Here is a 16,509-nt window from a genome sequence, read left to right as displayed (position 1 = left end):
GGGCATATCGGCCTGTCTCGATACTGTTTTTTATGTTTTTTTTTAACTGGTTCAGAGGGGCCGATTTAGGGTCAGTCTACCCCCTGAACTCACCGACCCAAAACACCCCCTGTAGGGGCAATATCGGGAAGGCTCCAATACAATACGTATCGGCTGATACGAGCCAAAACGTGACGAGATTTTGATCCTTGAATTTAGGTTGATCGGATCATTGGAGAGAGCACTTGGGGTACAAATAATATCGCATTCAGAAGCTCTAATGGAAGATTACAAAAAAAAAGAAGGAAAAAAAAAAGCTCTAATGAAAGGGCCAAATACAAAACCAACCTGCCAATTGCCACACAACATAAAATTTGATGCACATTATAGATGGCAGTGACCATTTGCATGAGATTGTCTTGTGAACAATATCAATTTCTGGTCTGTCATTAAAATTAAATCCACAAAATTTTATAATAAGCCCAACAGAAACGAAACAGACAGATTTTTTCCAAGAAGACATCTCTAGCTAAGAGGAAGGAGCCTCGTTAGCAGCAGCTTCAAATGTCTCTCCAGCAACAAGTTCTGGGACGTCATCATCATCTTCCTGTGCTGCAACTGCACCAGGTGCCTGCTTCTGAAACTGCTCCGCAAGCCGCCTCAGATTGTCCAAGTTATCTGGCCCTGTAAATTATACGAGTAAACATCAAGGCAAATTCACGAGTACAAAGTGAGGACATTGAACGTCTCCCGAGCATGTACACATCTGACACCAATATAAATAGGAGCAAGGTTATTGAACTAGGAACCACATGTTCCGGGAAAACCATGATCTGAATCTAAAATTCTCCACAGAACAATATGTTGGCATCAGGAAGTTTAAACGTGCATATTCCACAGTTTATTGTTGTTTCATTTCAGAGCATAGGGTAACATGAATTTACACTCGGCCTATTTGCACTCACGTACATTTAAATTGAGCCTAAGGTTCTCTTTGTTTCTCAGCAAAATGGATGTGAGATGGAAGGATGAAACAATTCAGCTATTATTTCCAACTTTCTAGAAGTTTTCGACCACTTTAATTTGTTTACACTAAAAAGGGAGATGGCATGACAACAATTGACATAGAGATAGAAACAAGGAAAGAACAATGGACAAAGAAATCAACTTTCTCCAAATTTCTTATCCAGTAGTAATGTCTTGTAACCGACCAAAGATAGGGATATGACTATCTTAGCACAAAACATCTGTATTTGACTCAATGGTCTAACCGTCTAAGGACAAAGAAATCAACCAGATGTTGAGAGAGAGCTTTGATGCACGCAATTACATCGATCCCATTTCTCTAAAAGATATTGATGAGCAATGAGTGTTTATTGGGAGAGATGGATAGGGTTGAAGATGATTTGGTGTTTGAGGGTGATTCATTGACATGGGGAGATGTTGCTCGTGCTTCTAGAGTTGAAGAGCCACTAAGATATACAAGATGTAGGGGCTCAAGCTCAACTTCACAGTTACGAGTCAAGTGGCCCAAGTCAACCAATTCTAGAAGACTTAGCACATAAGGTTCCCAACTTCATTTGGAAGATGAAGATGCATTTGACATAGAAGAAAGAGAAGAAGAGAACGTGATGATTACAAATCTGATGAGTATGAAGATGATGTGGAATTTCCAAATGAACAAGAGGAAAATGATGAGGAAGAAGGAAAGTTGGAATCTTGAGGAAAGAAGAATCAAGAATGGATGAATGGAGTCAATGGACATATGAGAATATGATTTTGAGATTTTGTATAGGTAGTGAACTTACTTTTTGTATAGGTTGTGCTTTGTGAATGATGATTGATGAACGAACCATTTTTTATATTAGAAAATTGATTTTGACATATTTAAATAGTTAATAGAATAAAAGATAGCTTGTTAGTTTTAATATTTTTCAAATCTAATTACTTATTTGCTTATTACAATAAATGATTAATTTTTATATTGATTTTGTTATGTGTGCACCATGCAGAGGATACCAATACCAAGAGGTTTATGTCTTTTAACTTCTTTAATGCTGTATAGGTTGTGCTCATAGGCATATTCTTTAATTCTTTTATATTTATATTTTATATTGAATCATTGAATGTGTTATACTGTTCTTTTTTGTTCGGTAGTCTCCTTTAATTATTTAATGCTGATTTCTTAATTATGTAGATTGCTGATTGCATATTTTCCTGATTAACCAATTGAACTAATAATTGATTTTAGATTTTCTCATTGATGATTGCATACTTTATCAGTTTATCTCTAATTTATAATTCTGTAGATTGAGGATTGCATATTTTCCTGATTAACTTTAGATTGCTGATTACATATACCTCTAATGTCTAATAATCTAAGTATCTAACCAATTGAACTAAGTGTTATTGAAATTTTCCTGATTTCTTAGAATTTCTACATGTTTTCTATTTTTTCTATTTTTTAAGGTTTTTTTATTTTGTGTGCCTCGCCTTGCACCTTGCGCCTCAGGCACATTTGGAACCTGTCGCTTTTTGTGTGCCTTTCGCTTGGGGGAACCCTTGGAGGTATACAGTTTATGTATTGACCACCCCAATGTCTAAGTTGTACCACAAGCATATAACTCTATTTTGTAAATTTAATAAAACATTGTTGTTACTCATCAGAAAAAAGACTTTGACAACTATGATCAGAAACCAGGAGCTTGTGAACAAGTGGAATAGCCAATCCCTCCCCTCTAAAGTCTATAAATATGTTTCTTCTATTATATAAGAATTGTAATTGAGTTGTTTTGTAATGTGTACTCTCCCTTTGACTCTTCTTTCCTTTGTAAAAGTGCTAATTCACTCCCCCCACCAATATGCTCGATCTAAACCCTTTTACTTTTCTTTCCCTTATCCCATTTCAAAGCTGATTTCCCTCTATTTCTCACAACATGAAGATCATGAGACATTTTCTCCTTCCCATCATATATCACCAGCACACCTATTTTCTAACAATAAATGGACTTCTTGAAAGTCAAAATGCCATGAAAATTAACCCCTCTAACTAAACGCATTCTTCATTCTTCCCCACCTAAGCATAACCACTTGAAAAACAATTCAACCTCCAAAGTGAGGACCATCTAGGCATGTGAAGAAAGCAAAATCTACTTCCCACAAGTTATCAACATCAGTGTTGCCTGACAGTAGAGTTTTTGCCTTTTTGGATGAGCTATCACTCTTTCATTTCTTGCCTTATATGTGCAAGCACCCATTGAAGTACAGAAGTGTTACTGAAAGGGACACAAAAAAAGATACCTATCAAAAACAGGGACATTAAAACACTGGTCTAAGTATCCAAAATCTTCTCTTTCTTGCTGTAAGTTGAAGCATAAAAGGACAGCTTCACACACAACATGCTTAAGCGACATATGAGAGTTTAGTTCATATTGAAGCTTCAAATCTTTTTACATATAAGTCTACTAGTTTTTGCATACTACCCCATAGGCAGCAACCAACAATGCAAGAACATGGTTCTCATTTTATATCAAGCTTGAAGGCCTAGTACAAGAGAAACCATATTTTAGATTTTACATCCAAATTATTGAGTTGGAAAATGCAAGAACATGGTTCTCATTTTATATCAAGCTTGAAGCCCTAGTACAAGAGAAACCACAGTTTAGATTTTACATCCAAATTATTGATTTGGAAATACATCAAGGATCCCAACAGCATTGACAACAGAATCAGAGGAATTATACTCAAGAGAAGAAAGAAAAAAGTTTTATCTCATTTGCTTTTATTTTCTATCAATAAAAAATACAGTTTCTAATTGAAGTGTTGTGTTTCACATTTCATGCATAAAATGGGTCAACGGTGTCATTTCTCAATACTTATAACTTGTAAAATTAATCAAACTTCTAAAATGTACGATCTTTTTTACAATGATTTGTTAAAACACAAAAATGACACATTTAAAAAAGCTCAGTACTATACTCTAAGAGCGTTAATGACTTATACTATAGAAGGTTCCAGGCAGTGCCAGTGTCATACAGGTATGTATCCTGTCAGACACTTGTACAGTGATGTTCAGTATCTGAATCTCAAAGGGTAGAACCATGAAAGATTGTAATCAAATGTTATCAATCAAATAATAGCACCTTTCAATACAGTCATGACATAAAGAACATAGAACAAATAAGACATGAATTTGGAATGCAAAAGATAAAAAGGCACAAAATCTATCAGAAAAAAAGATAAAAATGCACATACCCAATTGGTTGATGATCCCCGGGAGAAGATCTTGCAATTCTGTAATTGAAAAGATCAAATTATAGCTCCTCCAACCATATAAAATAAACAGAGAACATATAATGGCTTGCCCACAAGTAAGGATGGTGGTCCCTCCCCTCACTCACAGAAGTACAAATGTTAAACTTAGCAGTCATAGCCAACAGAAAGCATTAATTACAACCATTTTATTGTACAAGCAGATCATATTCTGGAATTAAGTGAATAATTAATTGCAAAAGACAAAATCCCCATTAAATATTTATGCATACCATTGGGAGCTAAAGAATCATTTTGCTCAATTTGGAATCCAGTGTTAGAGCAGGTCGATATAAAACTGGCATCTGAGAAGACATTTTACCTATCTAAAGGGGGTGGTAAGCTCAAAAGCACTCTAGCAAATACCTTTCTCTTACCTGTCTAAAGGAGGTAAGCTCACCTTAATCACAAGAACTTTAGTTAACCATCCAATTTAATACCTTTCTCTTCCCAATACTGGCCAAAGGGGGTAAAAAGCTCAGCTTGAAAAGAGGAGCCCAAGTTGCACAATGTTGGTTGGAGTAAGGTATGCTTTCCTAAATCTGCTGTTGGGTTGGGAACTAGGAAATTCCAAGCAGTGAATCAGGCTCCAGTTAGAAAGGGAATCAAGGTAAGCTTTCCTAAAAGCTCACCTTGGAAAGGGAATAAAAAAAGTCCAAGTTCAGTTCTAGTTGGGGAGGATGGGATCCAAATTCAGACAAACAACCTTGGTTTGCTCATCTTGGGAGAGTATTGAAAGAGTACATAATGATGCTGCTGCTGAGGTGAAATTCAAAGTGGGGAGGGATTCCACAGTCAAATTCTGGATTCTGGAATGATGTTTGATATGGGATCAACCTGTTGCAGCTCTGTTTGCAGTGGCTGCCTAACAGGAGGCATCATTTGATAAGTGCTACAAAGGTCTGCTGATAGAGCACTCTGGGTACCCAATTCACAGAAACCTTCGAGACTGGAAGCTGGAGAAAGTCAGCAACCTGCAACGTTATGATGACAATTGACAGCATCTGGATATGGGAGCACAGTGGATGTTTCTCACTCAGGAGGCAGATTATAGAACCTAAACATTCTGATTTCCCTAGTAGAATTGAATGGAAAGCAAATGTACCATAAAAACTCGCCTTCTTGGTGTAGACTGCAGCATTAGTCAAAAGTCACACAAAGGATAAGATGATAAAGAGGGGCATGGAATCCAACACAAAGGCTGTGAGTTCTGTAATTGTGAGCTTGAATCAGGTGACCAGCTGCTTCTACATTATTGAGTCAGTAATAGATCCTGGTGGCACTTTTTAAATGCTCTCAAGTTGTGCCAGTGTTTTCAACACACAATATTGGAGGCTCTCTTCTATTGGCAAGTTGGTTTCTTGAAGAAGGCAAGGCCTCAAGGCCATTCTCACTGGTATAATTTGGCCCATTTGGATGGACAGCAAATAAAATGATTTTCCACAGATATTCCCTCAGGAAGATAAACTGTGAGGAACAACATCAGTATTAGATTGTGGTTCTCCACAGTCCACAGTGGTTTAAAAGCACAAGGCGCAAGGGCCGATTTGCGCCCGAGGCACAAGGCGAGGCACACACCTTTTTTAAGCAAAGCACAAAAATACAAAAAATTGCTAAAAAAATCAAAAATATTAAATATAATATTAATAAGAATATAAACGTAAATTATAAAATTAATTGTTTAAAAAACCTATTATCTAAAATTAAAATACATAAACATAACATATAAAGCATATTCAAATGAATACTTAAAAATAAAATCAAACATATAAAACATTTTCAAGCATGTAAAGCCCACAATCTCTTTTTTTCCTCAATTGCATTACTCCAAGTAGCTAATGTGATGTAAAACATATTACATTCCTGATTCTACGAGTCACCTTTGTGCCATGCCCCTCAAGACAAGCCTAACCGAAGCTTTGAGAACCCCCCTATTTGCTAATGTTGTTCACTCATTCATCTTAATAAAATATCTTCTTAAAGGGCAATTAAAATTATAAAATCATTATTTTTTGTGTGAGAATTAAGAATTTAAGACCCAAACACGGACTTGTTTGGGCTTGCCTCGAGAGGCATGGTTGGCGGCTTGGGGGTGGATCCCCTAGCCCAGCCGCTAGGTTCCAAAAAAGCAAAAGAGCAAACAATTTTCAAAAGGCGCACAGCTAGGGCCAAGGCACAAGGCACACCAGGAGTGTGCCTTTTGAAAGTGTTGTGCCTAGGACCTGGGCAAGACACCTACCCTAAAATGCACCTCGCCTGTGTGCCTCTCCAAGAGGGCGTAGTTTGCAAATACCCCCTCTTGATGACTTGGGCCTAATTTTAAGAGATTGATATTTTTTTTGAATACATGTTAAGTTGTTTCCTTTTGTATAGGTCATCTAATACAACAACTCACTCTATAGGTAGCTTTGCCTAGTGAATCTTTTGAGCAAAGCCTTTTTTAAACGAATGGTACCTGATATTTCCAATAAATATATATCACATTAACCAGACATGAATATTACAAACATAATTTTCAGGGTACGGTAACAAAATTAAACAACCTAAAATACTAGGCTTAGCACATAAATCCAAGAATGGCCACCATTCTTGTGAAGCAATTCATGACATATTTGCACATACTGAAATTCAAAAAAGACAGCTGCATTGTTCTAAATAAAGAGAGTAGTAAAGAATACTTTTTGTCTGAGGAGAGCCACTAACAACCCAAGTGTTGGCAGCAATCGAGGCTTGAACTGAAATAGGAGAAAAGCAAGTATTAGAATGAGAAAGCATATAAAGTTGGCAATGGTTGATAAATGTCTTTAAGGCCCTCATCACGGTGGGTTATCACCAGTATTTTAAAAACCACAGAAGGCTTGCCTTGAGGCTTATATCAAGGAATGGCTCAAGAAAAACGCCTTGAGTCCCATAACTAAAAATATATATCACATTCTTGAACATTAAGTATTACCTTTAGGGTTCAAAAACTGGACCACTATATCATCCATAAAAATGTTGACTTCCTCGATAGCAGGGATAGCATTCACCCCTATCCTTTTCAGGGTACTTTGAAGCCTTTTGTCATCTGTGGTTGTAGTCTTATGAACCGCCTTCTTTTTTCTATAATCAAAAGCATACTACATGGTACTTATCAAAAAAAAGGCATAATACATGGTTCATAACACACAACAGACAAATTTAAAAACTAGATACAGATCTATAGCAGAAAAACTGATATTTGCAAAAACTAAAGAACAGAAGTTATGAACAAAAAAGAATTCAGTTCCAATTTCCAAGATATATAATCAAATACCATAGAGCCTTCATTAAACCCAATTCATTTCCATCAATGACAATTAGCTAACAGACAGTTGCAATAGATTTTAAAGAAAATATGTAAACTTCCGACTATGTAGCCAATTCTTGGATGAGGTAGCTAGGGACAAAGTTGTCAAGGAGTGTAGGCAATTCTAGGCAATAGGGGATCACCTAGTTGCCTAGTCAACTGAGCAGGCATCTAGGCAAAGCATAGGTGATAAGGATTTAATAAAATTAAAATCCAAACCATGGCCAGCTCCATAGTTTTATATACCATTGAAGATGCATATTAATTGAAAAATACCAATTCTCTTTATTAAGAATATTAGATATCCTCCCATAACATGGCAAAGCAACTTTTTTTTCAACAACTCAAAAAATATTATTAAAACTAAAGAAAAAGAGAATACAACAAGAAATTGTTAGGAATAGAACCCTTTACAACAAAAAGACCCACCACCCTTCTGACATTGAGACCAAAACATATGATGCCTATATACTCCTTGCTTAGGTAATCCAACCACCAAACCATTAGCAGACCTCCCAACCCATCTTACATGAAATTGCAATTGTCTTGACTATATACCCCTTCTTTTTTCAACCAACCAATGACTAAACATGGCAAATCATCATATCTAGGACAATAGTATTTTAAATATATTAGTTTCAATATTTTCAAAAATAATACTAATATAATAAGTACTAAATAGAACAATTTCATATCAAATTAGCAACTAAAGAAGGCTATGATTTTATATGATAAAATTTAAGAAAAAAAGTAAAAGAAAAAAAGAACAAGGGTGGACCCATTGATTTATTTAATGTAAGGCAAAGGAAGAAAATAGAACAACCAAAAACAAAGCAACTTCTTTATCAACACCCTTCTTTCTTTTTCTCTTCTCCACACCCATGGTTCTTTTAAATTTCAATAGTGAAACTTCAGAACAATGTATAAATGATATATAATCTAGACTATATATAAAAGTGTGGATGTAGAATGGAAGCTTTTTTAGAACAAACTTACCCTCTATTTCTTTGTTTAAGAAAGGGAATAAAAGTCATTCAATACAGCTTTAATGGCTACTAAAATGCCCATATTTGTCTATTTAATCCATTTCTAATTGTAAGGCTTGAAAATGTAACTTTAGTTATTACTTTCCACCTCATTTAATCCCCTCTCATTAAGTCTTATAATTAAGGCATTAATTCTCATTTTCTCTTATTAAATCGTATATTAATTTATTTTTCACTAATAAATGCTACTAATTAGATCTATGTCAATATCTTTAACAATATAAACTCATACATTTTAAAACTAACTCAAAAACAAATCATTCTTTATCCAAGTGGTGGATAATCAATTCAATCATCCAAATCAAATTAATCAACCTATGAAGTCATTGTTAGGTAATAAAATTTTTAAAATAAAAAAATACAAAAATGTAAAAAAATAGGCACATTTATGATATTTTTATTAATGAAATTTAACAAAATAAGTGTAGTAAACAAACTTTATTTTTATTGATAATGAAAATGAAATGCATAATTTAGAATTGACAAAAAAAATGAAATTATTTTATTGTTTGGCAAAGACCAATAGTCAACTTTTGGGTCAAATGTGTTAACATTTAATGTCATAAATAAATAATAAAAATTAATAAAATATAAACATACAAAAATGAAAAGAATAAATAAATTTTGCAAAAAAAAACCATTCAGGCATGCATAATATCATATAATTATCATATTAAACAAAAAGTGTAACATATCCAAATTATTTTCACATAGAAATACAAAAAAAATAGAAAAATTGAATACATCCATAATTCTATATTTACACTACTATTAGAAATATGAATATTGTGAAACTTTCTATTGACTAAAATACTCAATTTTGAATTTAATCACTATTTAATTGTGAGGTTTAAATTGTAAATTAAACTACTACTTTTCACCTCATTCAGCTCCCTCTATTTAAACCTTACATTTCTTTGATAAATGAACAAAAAAAAGATACACCAAAAAGATAAAACATTACAAAAAGAAGAATATAGCCAAGCAAGTAAGCCTATCAATGATATTTGAAACTTCACAACTCGATCCAATTATCACATATTTGGATGAGGCGTTTATGTAATAAGAATTGGATTTTGCAATTTGCATCCGATTAATAATAAAAAATACATATTTATAGAATTTTTTTGATACATTATTACTATCATTATCATCGTCTAGAATTGTCATGTACAAAGCACGTGCACACTTACTAGTATATAATAAATGCATTAACAAACATATTAGTAAGGTGTAGCATTATCAATAATATTATAATAAGGCACATGCTTTGTCATTTTTTATCAATAAAGGAGCACACTTTGTCATTTGTCACCTAGGCCGACACTTTATTGCCTAGGCAAAAGCCTAGTTGTCTAGACAAGTGGCTTGTTGCCATAATAAGTCATGGCTCTAAAGTGAGATGCCCAGCCAAGGGTACCTCGCAAAAAACTATCATGACAATTGCACCACTAATTGAATTCTTCAAGGAAACTTTGCAATTTTGCATTCAATGCCTCTATGGAAGAAACTGTATTCCCATATACCGGCAGGTCAAGAAGATGAGGACATCATCGAACTGTTGTGCATACAATGGGTTGCACATCATAGTTAATAGCTATTAGAAAAATTTACATCATAGTTAATAGCTATTAGAAACATTTACATCATAGTTAATAGCTATTAGAAACATTTACATCATAGTTAATAGCTATTAGAAACATTTACATCAATAAATTCAAGCGTTGCTTCTACCTTGTTAAATGTATTAAATCTTAGAAAGTTAGTTTATGTGAAAATTCTATACAAAATGAATTTGCTGATATTAAGGACATTAAAAATTATATAAAATTAGTAGTTTCTAAAAACAGGCATGATAAACCAAATTCCTTGAAATAAAAAGCCAAGTAAATTCAAAGGAAATGTAAAATGCAACCCTTAAAAAGGAAAGAACAAGACATCTGAAATTTATTGTTTTTAAATAGCACCATACAACCAAGTTATATGACAAGTAGCAACTTTCAGAAATAGCCTGCATTAAAAGTAGGATAAGCAACCAAATTCAAGATGACCAACCCATCCATGAGGTGGCCTATTCATTGAAGATCACAAATCCATTTGTAGTTGTGCAGTATAAAATAATGAAAGTTACTAATCTTCCACAAGAAAAGAAATTAGCTAACCAAATCAGTTTGCTCTAGAAAGTCTTATGATGTAAGTGCAGAATCTTTGCTCTGGCCTCATTTTAAAAGACCACAAGATACATACTCTTCTAAGGATCATCAAACGTATTTTAAAAGAATAGTAAGAAACAAAATAGTATTCAACACACCTTCGCATGCTACCCTTTCCACCGGTGCGAACTGCACCGGCCATCTTCATAAGCTTTTCGCGATTCATCTGAAAATGAACAATGTATCAGGGTGCTAGAATAATCTAATGCTATTATAACATCATAAGTGTTTGCACTATAAATAAAAAAGTAACAGGACGAACAGAACCAAGAATGCAAAACAGGTAAGGCAACAGCAAAATATGAGGTCATTCAACAAGGCTAATCAAGATCTTCAGAAAATAGCGTGCAGTTATGTTATTGGGAGAGATATTATGCTTTTTTATAAATAAACAAACTTTTTATTAATTTGGAAATATTAGCACATACAAGCAGCCCTTGGAGAGGCACGAGCTACGATCTCTCCACTAAAGAAGAAAGCAAAAGTAATAAGTTAAAGTTGTGCCCAATACAAAACTTCCCTAGCTGCCCCTTGCTTGGCTAGACAGTCCGCCATAGCATTGCGGATCTCCCCACCCATTGTATTCTTAGGTCCATGTTTCTTGCCAGCACCTTAAACTTTTTAATTTCATTCCTGAAGCACCAAACTACTGAATCTGGGTCCAGAAACCAGCTTATTACAACCTTTGAGTCACCTTCGACAGTTATGTTGGAATGTGCTGATGCTCTTGAATGCAGAATTGGTAAGTTTCCTTTCACCTATTTGGGAATGCCGACAGGAGGTGCTTCAGACTCAGGCATAATATGGAAACCAATCTCAGAGAGGGTCGAAAGAAGGTTGAATGCGTGGAAAGCTAAAATAATTTCAATTAAGAGTGTCTTCTCAAGCTTACCAACCTATTATCTATCTTTATTGAAAATACCAACAAAAGTGGTTGAGAGAATTGAGAAGATTCAGAGAGATTTCCTATGGGAAGGGGTGGAGGGGGAAAGAAATTTCACTTGGTGAATTGGGTTAAGGCTTGTAAAAAGAGAGGGGAGGGTTGGGGCTAAGAAGAGTGACAACCTACAATAGGGCTTAATGGGGAAATGGCTACGCACATTTGGCTTAGGGAGAGAGAGGAAAACTCATTGCCGAGGAGGGTTGGGAAATATGGGGTGGTGACGGGTAAGGTTCGGTTGGGAATCTAGAGAAGTGAGGGCTTCATAGGGGTGGGTGTGTGTAAGGGATTATGTGATTTGATGGGGGGGGGGGGGGGGGGGGGGGGGGGGGGAATAGCTGGACAGCCGGATCATCCTCTAGAAGACAAAGAGAATTTGTGGTCTGGTCACCCCCAATTAGTGGCAGGATGAAATTCAATTTTAATGGTAGTAGTGTGGACAATCCAGGGCCCTTAGGAATTGGATCATTCATTTCATTTTATTCCATGCATGTACAGTATTCGGATGAAAAATATCCTCAGCATCCATTGTTGCCTTGCAATCTTCAGAAAAAGGCATCAATTTCCAGGTAACATTGCAATTTTGGTTATTCCTATTTTTGTAATGATATTGATTCTGGTGTAAAGTTGCAAATCACGTTCATTGGCCTTTGGAGCAACATTCTTTACAGGGTATAACATGATACCATGATACCATCATAAAGTGACTCATTATTTTGATGTGATGTTTTAGAGTATTAAAGTACTAGGTGTATTTTTTTGGTAATAAAATAAAATTTATTAAAGAACAGAAAAGATACAAGAGGAGAGAAAGATGACCAGTAGTCACCTGAGAGAAGAGAAAGAAATTAACCTCCCAGCATAAAAACAACCTTATTCACCCAAACAAACAGACCTTAAATACTCAAAGGATCAAAAATAAAAACAAAAGACAAACCAAACCCCCTCAAACTCAACAACCAAGAAAACGAAAAAAAAAAAAAAAAAAACATCGAGCACCAAACCAGGAAACAGAAGACAAACTTTGAACAATTTCGCTCTTCCAACAACAATAGAATGAAAAACACCCATAATTACTTGAAACCACCATCAAAATTAGCCTGTACTTCTTTGTTTCTCTTGCTGAATTTCTTTACCTTCTTGACCTGCCTTATCTCAAAAAAGATTTCCTCTCAACCTACCAAACACTTTGGAGACTTGGAGAATTTCTGGTTTTCAAAATGTTTACTGCATTAGAGAATTTCTCCACGTACTTCTGGTCTCTATGACTGTCCATGATTCTTTCCAACTCCAATGCCACATTTTTCTTAGAAGTTTGATCAACAACTTCAACTTCGCCCTCAGGGGTGGTATCCCTTTCTAAAGTGGCTGGAAACAGGCAATGCCAAACACCAACAAACTTTTAAGAGGTGTCCAACTCCTCCCCCCTACTATCCAAAGGATATTTTTCTTCCCAACTCCTTGAAAACTTTCCTTGCAAATTCCTCCCCTCCAATAACATGCAACCCCAAAAGTTTACTCAACTCCACTTCAAAGTTTACCATTGTCTTCTCAGGTAATCCATACCAAGGCTGCTCTTGTTATCCTCCACAAGCATCCTCCCCTTTACTTCTTTTGCCTCAAGAAACTAGAGTTGAATAAACTAACCACATCTTGTGGGGGAACTCATCTACAACCAAAGAGAGAATAGAAGTAATCTCAAATACAGGTCAAAAAAGGACAGGAGATTAGTAAATGAGGAAAGGTTTCACCACTAGACTTACAAAGGAGACACACATGAGGAGAAAGGCAATTGCTTCACCTTCTTTTCTATAGCATATCATAGGTGTTAATCTGTCTTTCCCAACAATGAGCATGTACTTTAGGAAGATTTGGTTTGCACCAAATTTCTCTCACCGGGAAATTCACCCCAAAGGTTTTGAATTGATAGAAAAGGTTAAAGAAGGAAGAACAAGAGACGGGGCCATTAGGTGAGGGATACCAAACTCTACCATCCAAGAGATTTTGATCCAAAAAGACCTTTTCCAAAATTGAGAGTAGGATAATAACTTAATCAGTGATTCGCACTCATTATCCTTCAAACTCCTTCTAAACCCAAAGTCCCAATTTAAGCCATGTTCTTAGGGGCAAGCCAAATCTAGAAATAGGTTCATTCTTAAGGTTTGTTAATAAATAAAGTACAAGGAGTTGTGTTTTGAGCATCAGATCCTCAAGCCATAGGTCTTCCCAGAATAAGACTATTCCCACAGCCCACATCAAAACAGATAAAATTGAGAAAGGAAGGCAATACTTCAGAGATTGCTTTCCAAGGGGAATTTTAAGCAATGTGAGACGCAAGTTTTGCATTCCATCCATTGTCCGCTACACCATGAATGCTTCCAATGACCTTGTGCCATAGTCTACCTCCCCCTAAGGGAAACCTCCAAAGCCACTTTCCTAGAAAAGTTGTATTCCTTTCAATCAAATACCCAATACCCAAACTCCTTGCTCATCAGATTTACATACCTGTTCCCATTTCACTAAACGATCTTTCTTTTCTTCACCTGGGTCCCACAAAAAATCCCTCATCATTTTTTTCTAGTTGCTTAGCTATTTTTAATGGGATTTTAAAGGTGGATAAGTAATAAGTGGGCAAATATGTTTAAAATACTATTGCCCTTTTTACAATATGATGATTTTCCATGTTTTGAGAAGAAATTTAATGTTTTTAATAAACAGAATTGCTATTTTCAATTAATATGCATGCTCATTGGTATGCAAAACTAGGGAACTAACCAAAATTTAGCTTTTCATTTTATAAAATTCTTATCACCTATGCAACTAACCACCCACTATCTCCAAAATCACCTAGACACCCTGAAAACTCTGATAAAAATATATCCTAGCTGACCTAATCTTTTATAGACATTAAACCAAATAACTTGTAGCATAGTTGTGGTGTTGGTTGGGTGTCTCACCTTAATGCCTTGATTTACAGCAACTACGCACCCACCTAGGCAACTAGACACTCAACATGCACCTGAAAGGTCTGACAAAACCTAATAACCCTAAGCACAAATTAAACCAGATCAAAAGGCAGACCCATCTTACATAGAAGGCAGATAAATATTAACTGTAAGTACATGGGAAGAATCAATAAAATCCAACTAAGAGATAAAAGAACCAGTCTAAAACAAAGCCCCAATAATAAAAAAACCATTTTGATGGTTCCATACAAGAACTTAACCTTATCTATAATCTTCCACAAAACCCCAATGCTATGCCAAGGAGACCCACCCACCCTATATCAGAAATTTGGACATCTCAAGGTAGTTTCTATGGCAAGCTTTTGACATATGCTCCCTAAGTGAACCATTAAGTCTGGTGGATCAAATGTTAGTGATTCAACCATTCAGTAGTAAGACAGTTTGAAACCATATAACCATACACATTACAGTAAGATTTTACACAAAGATGGTTGGAAGTTTTTTGTTTTGGACGCAGGGTATATATGCTCGGGAAATAACTTGCTCGTCCTTTTAATAAACATACCACATCACACAAACAGAAGGGATAAAATAACTTGCTCGTCCTTTTAATAAACAGAAGTTCAGATGAGCACACACACGTACATAGGGAGGCTAAATCAAAAGATTTGCCGGCTAAACTTGAAACCATGTTAGACGTTTAACCACACAGATACACATGGTCATGCCTGATATATATCAAGCAAAACTGAAGAATGCAGCAGAATGCAATGTCTATTGGAAAAAGTTCCAACAGCTAAACCCTAACCGACCTGCAATTTTTCCCCAATTGTTTGCATCCGAAGGAATAGTCCAAACAATCAAGCAAGAACAAGCTATAAATATAATCAGCTTAAACCTAAGTTCCAATAACAACGAAATATTAGAAATCTGATATCACCGAAACGAACATGGGAGGTCTTCAAGAAAGAAACACTGAAACACCAATTTTGAAGGACTCAGAGTAGAGCCTAACCTGAACTGTGCTCTTCAAAATTTGCTCGATGCAATACCCTGGTCCGGCAATGCCAAGGGCAGCCCGCCGCTTTTCTGAAAATTGAACCGCTCAAACCCTAGCCTCTCTCCCTATATCCAATTAACCTGTTATGCAAAACCCTCCATTTATTTTCCTACTATACCCTTACAAGAGGACCGTGAACCGGTGCCGAAGAGGCGAGTAGAGGCATAAGACCAAAACCATGGTTATAATTTTTTAATTGTATGTATATAAATGTAATATTTGTAAATATGTTTGTATAATATTTATGTATGTATATACAGTTTATTTTCTTTCTTTTATAGCCAATTTATATAGCTTTTATTACATACATACTTTTTTAATATAAGCCTTATGTTTTTTAATTTTATTTTCTATTTTATTTTATGTTTATATAAATTAGTTAATATATACATGCATACTATATATGTGTAATATTTATGTATATAAATACTATTGATTTTATTTCATAGCCAATTTATGTATTTTTTATTACAAATATATTTTTTAATATAAGCCTTGTGATTTTTTAATTTTATTTTATGTTTAAAAATATGTTTATCTAAACTAGTTAGTATATACATGCATGCTATAATTATTTGTAATATTTTATATATTAAAGGTACAATTTATTTATTTATAACAATTTTTATATTTATAATCATTTTTTGTCTTAAAATTTATCATATG

The 16,509-nt window shown here is 34.9% G+C and overlaps 1 protein-coding gene across 2 annotated transcripts; it reads right to left on the bottom strand.

The window, feature by feature from the left end:
* Positions 1-315: 315 nt before the first annotated feature.
* Positions 316-15,957, bottom strand: LOC104593871 (nascent polypeptide-associated complex subunit beta-like). 2 transcript variants are annotated; one of them, XM_010253916.3, is made up of 6 exons: positions 15,799-15,957; positions 10,976-11,043; positions 7,244-7,392; positions 6,969-7,025; positions 4,234-4,272; positions 316-663 (listed from the first exon to the last, which is right to left on the bottom strand). In XM_010253916.3, exons 2-6 carry the CDS (start codon positions 11,041-11,043, stop codon positions 509-511), a joined length of 468 nt encoding a protein of 155 aa, XP_010252218.1. In that variant the 5' UTR covers positions 15,799-15,957; the 3' UTR covers positions 316-508. The 2 variants fall into 2 exon arrangements, with proteins under 2 accessions (XP_010252218.1, XP_010252217.1); XM_010253915.3 differs by lacking the exon at positions 15,799-15,957 and adding an exon at positions 15,596-15,667.
* Between the last annotated feature and the right edge of the window lie 552 nt (positions 15,958-16,509).

This window comes from Nelumbo nucifera, chromosome 5, assembly GCF_055504915.1.
Source record: "Nelumbo nucifera cultivar China Antique chromosome 5, China Antique-T2T, whole genome shotgun sequence".
Lineage (NCBI taxonomy): Eukaryota > Viridiplantae > Streptophyta > Magnoliopsida > Proteales > Nelumbonaceae > Nelumbo > Nelumbo nucifera.
The sequence above is the reverse complement of the archived record's forward strand: the minus strand, read 5'-3'. Positions and strand labels throughout refer to the sequence as shown.

Bases quoted from the DNA above. Each gene is read 5' to 3' on its own strand.
- LOC104593871 (XM_010253915.3), bottom strand. From the start codon at position 15,622: ATGCAAACAATTGGGGAAAAATTGCAG. The intron at 7,393-10,975 runs GTGTGTTGAATA...TTTTGATTATAG, and splicing joins GGAAAGGGTAGCATGCGAAG to AAAAAAGAAGGCGGTTCATA. The intron at 7,026-7,243 runs GTAATACTTAAT...CTCCTATTTCAG, and splicing joins CCAGTTTTTGAACCCTAAAG to TTCAAGCCTCGATTGCTGCC.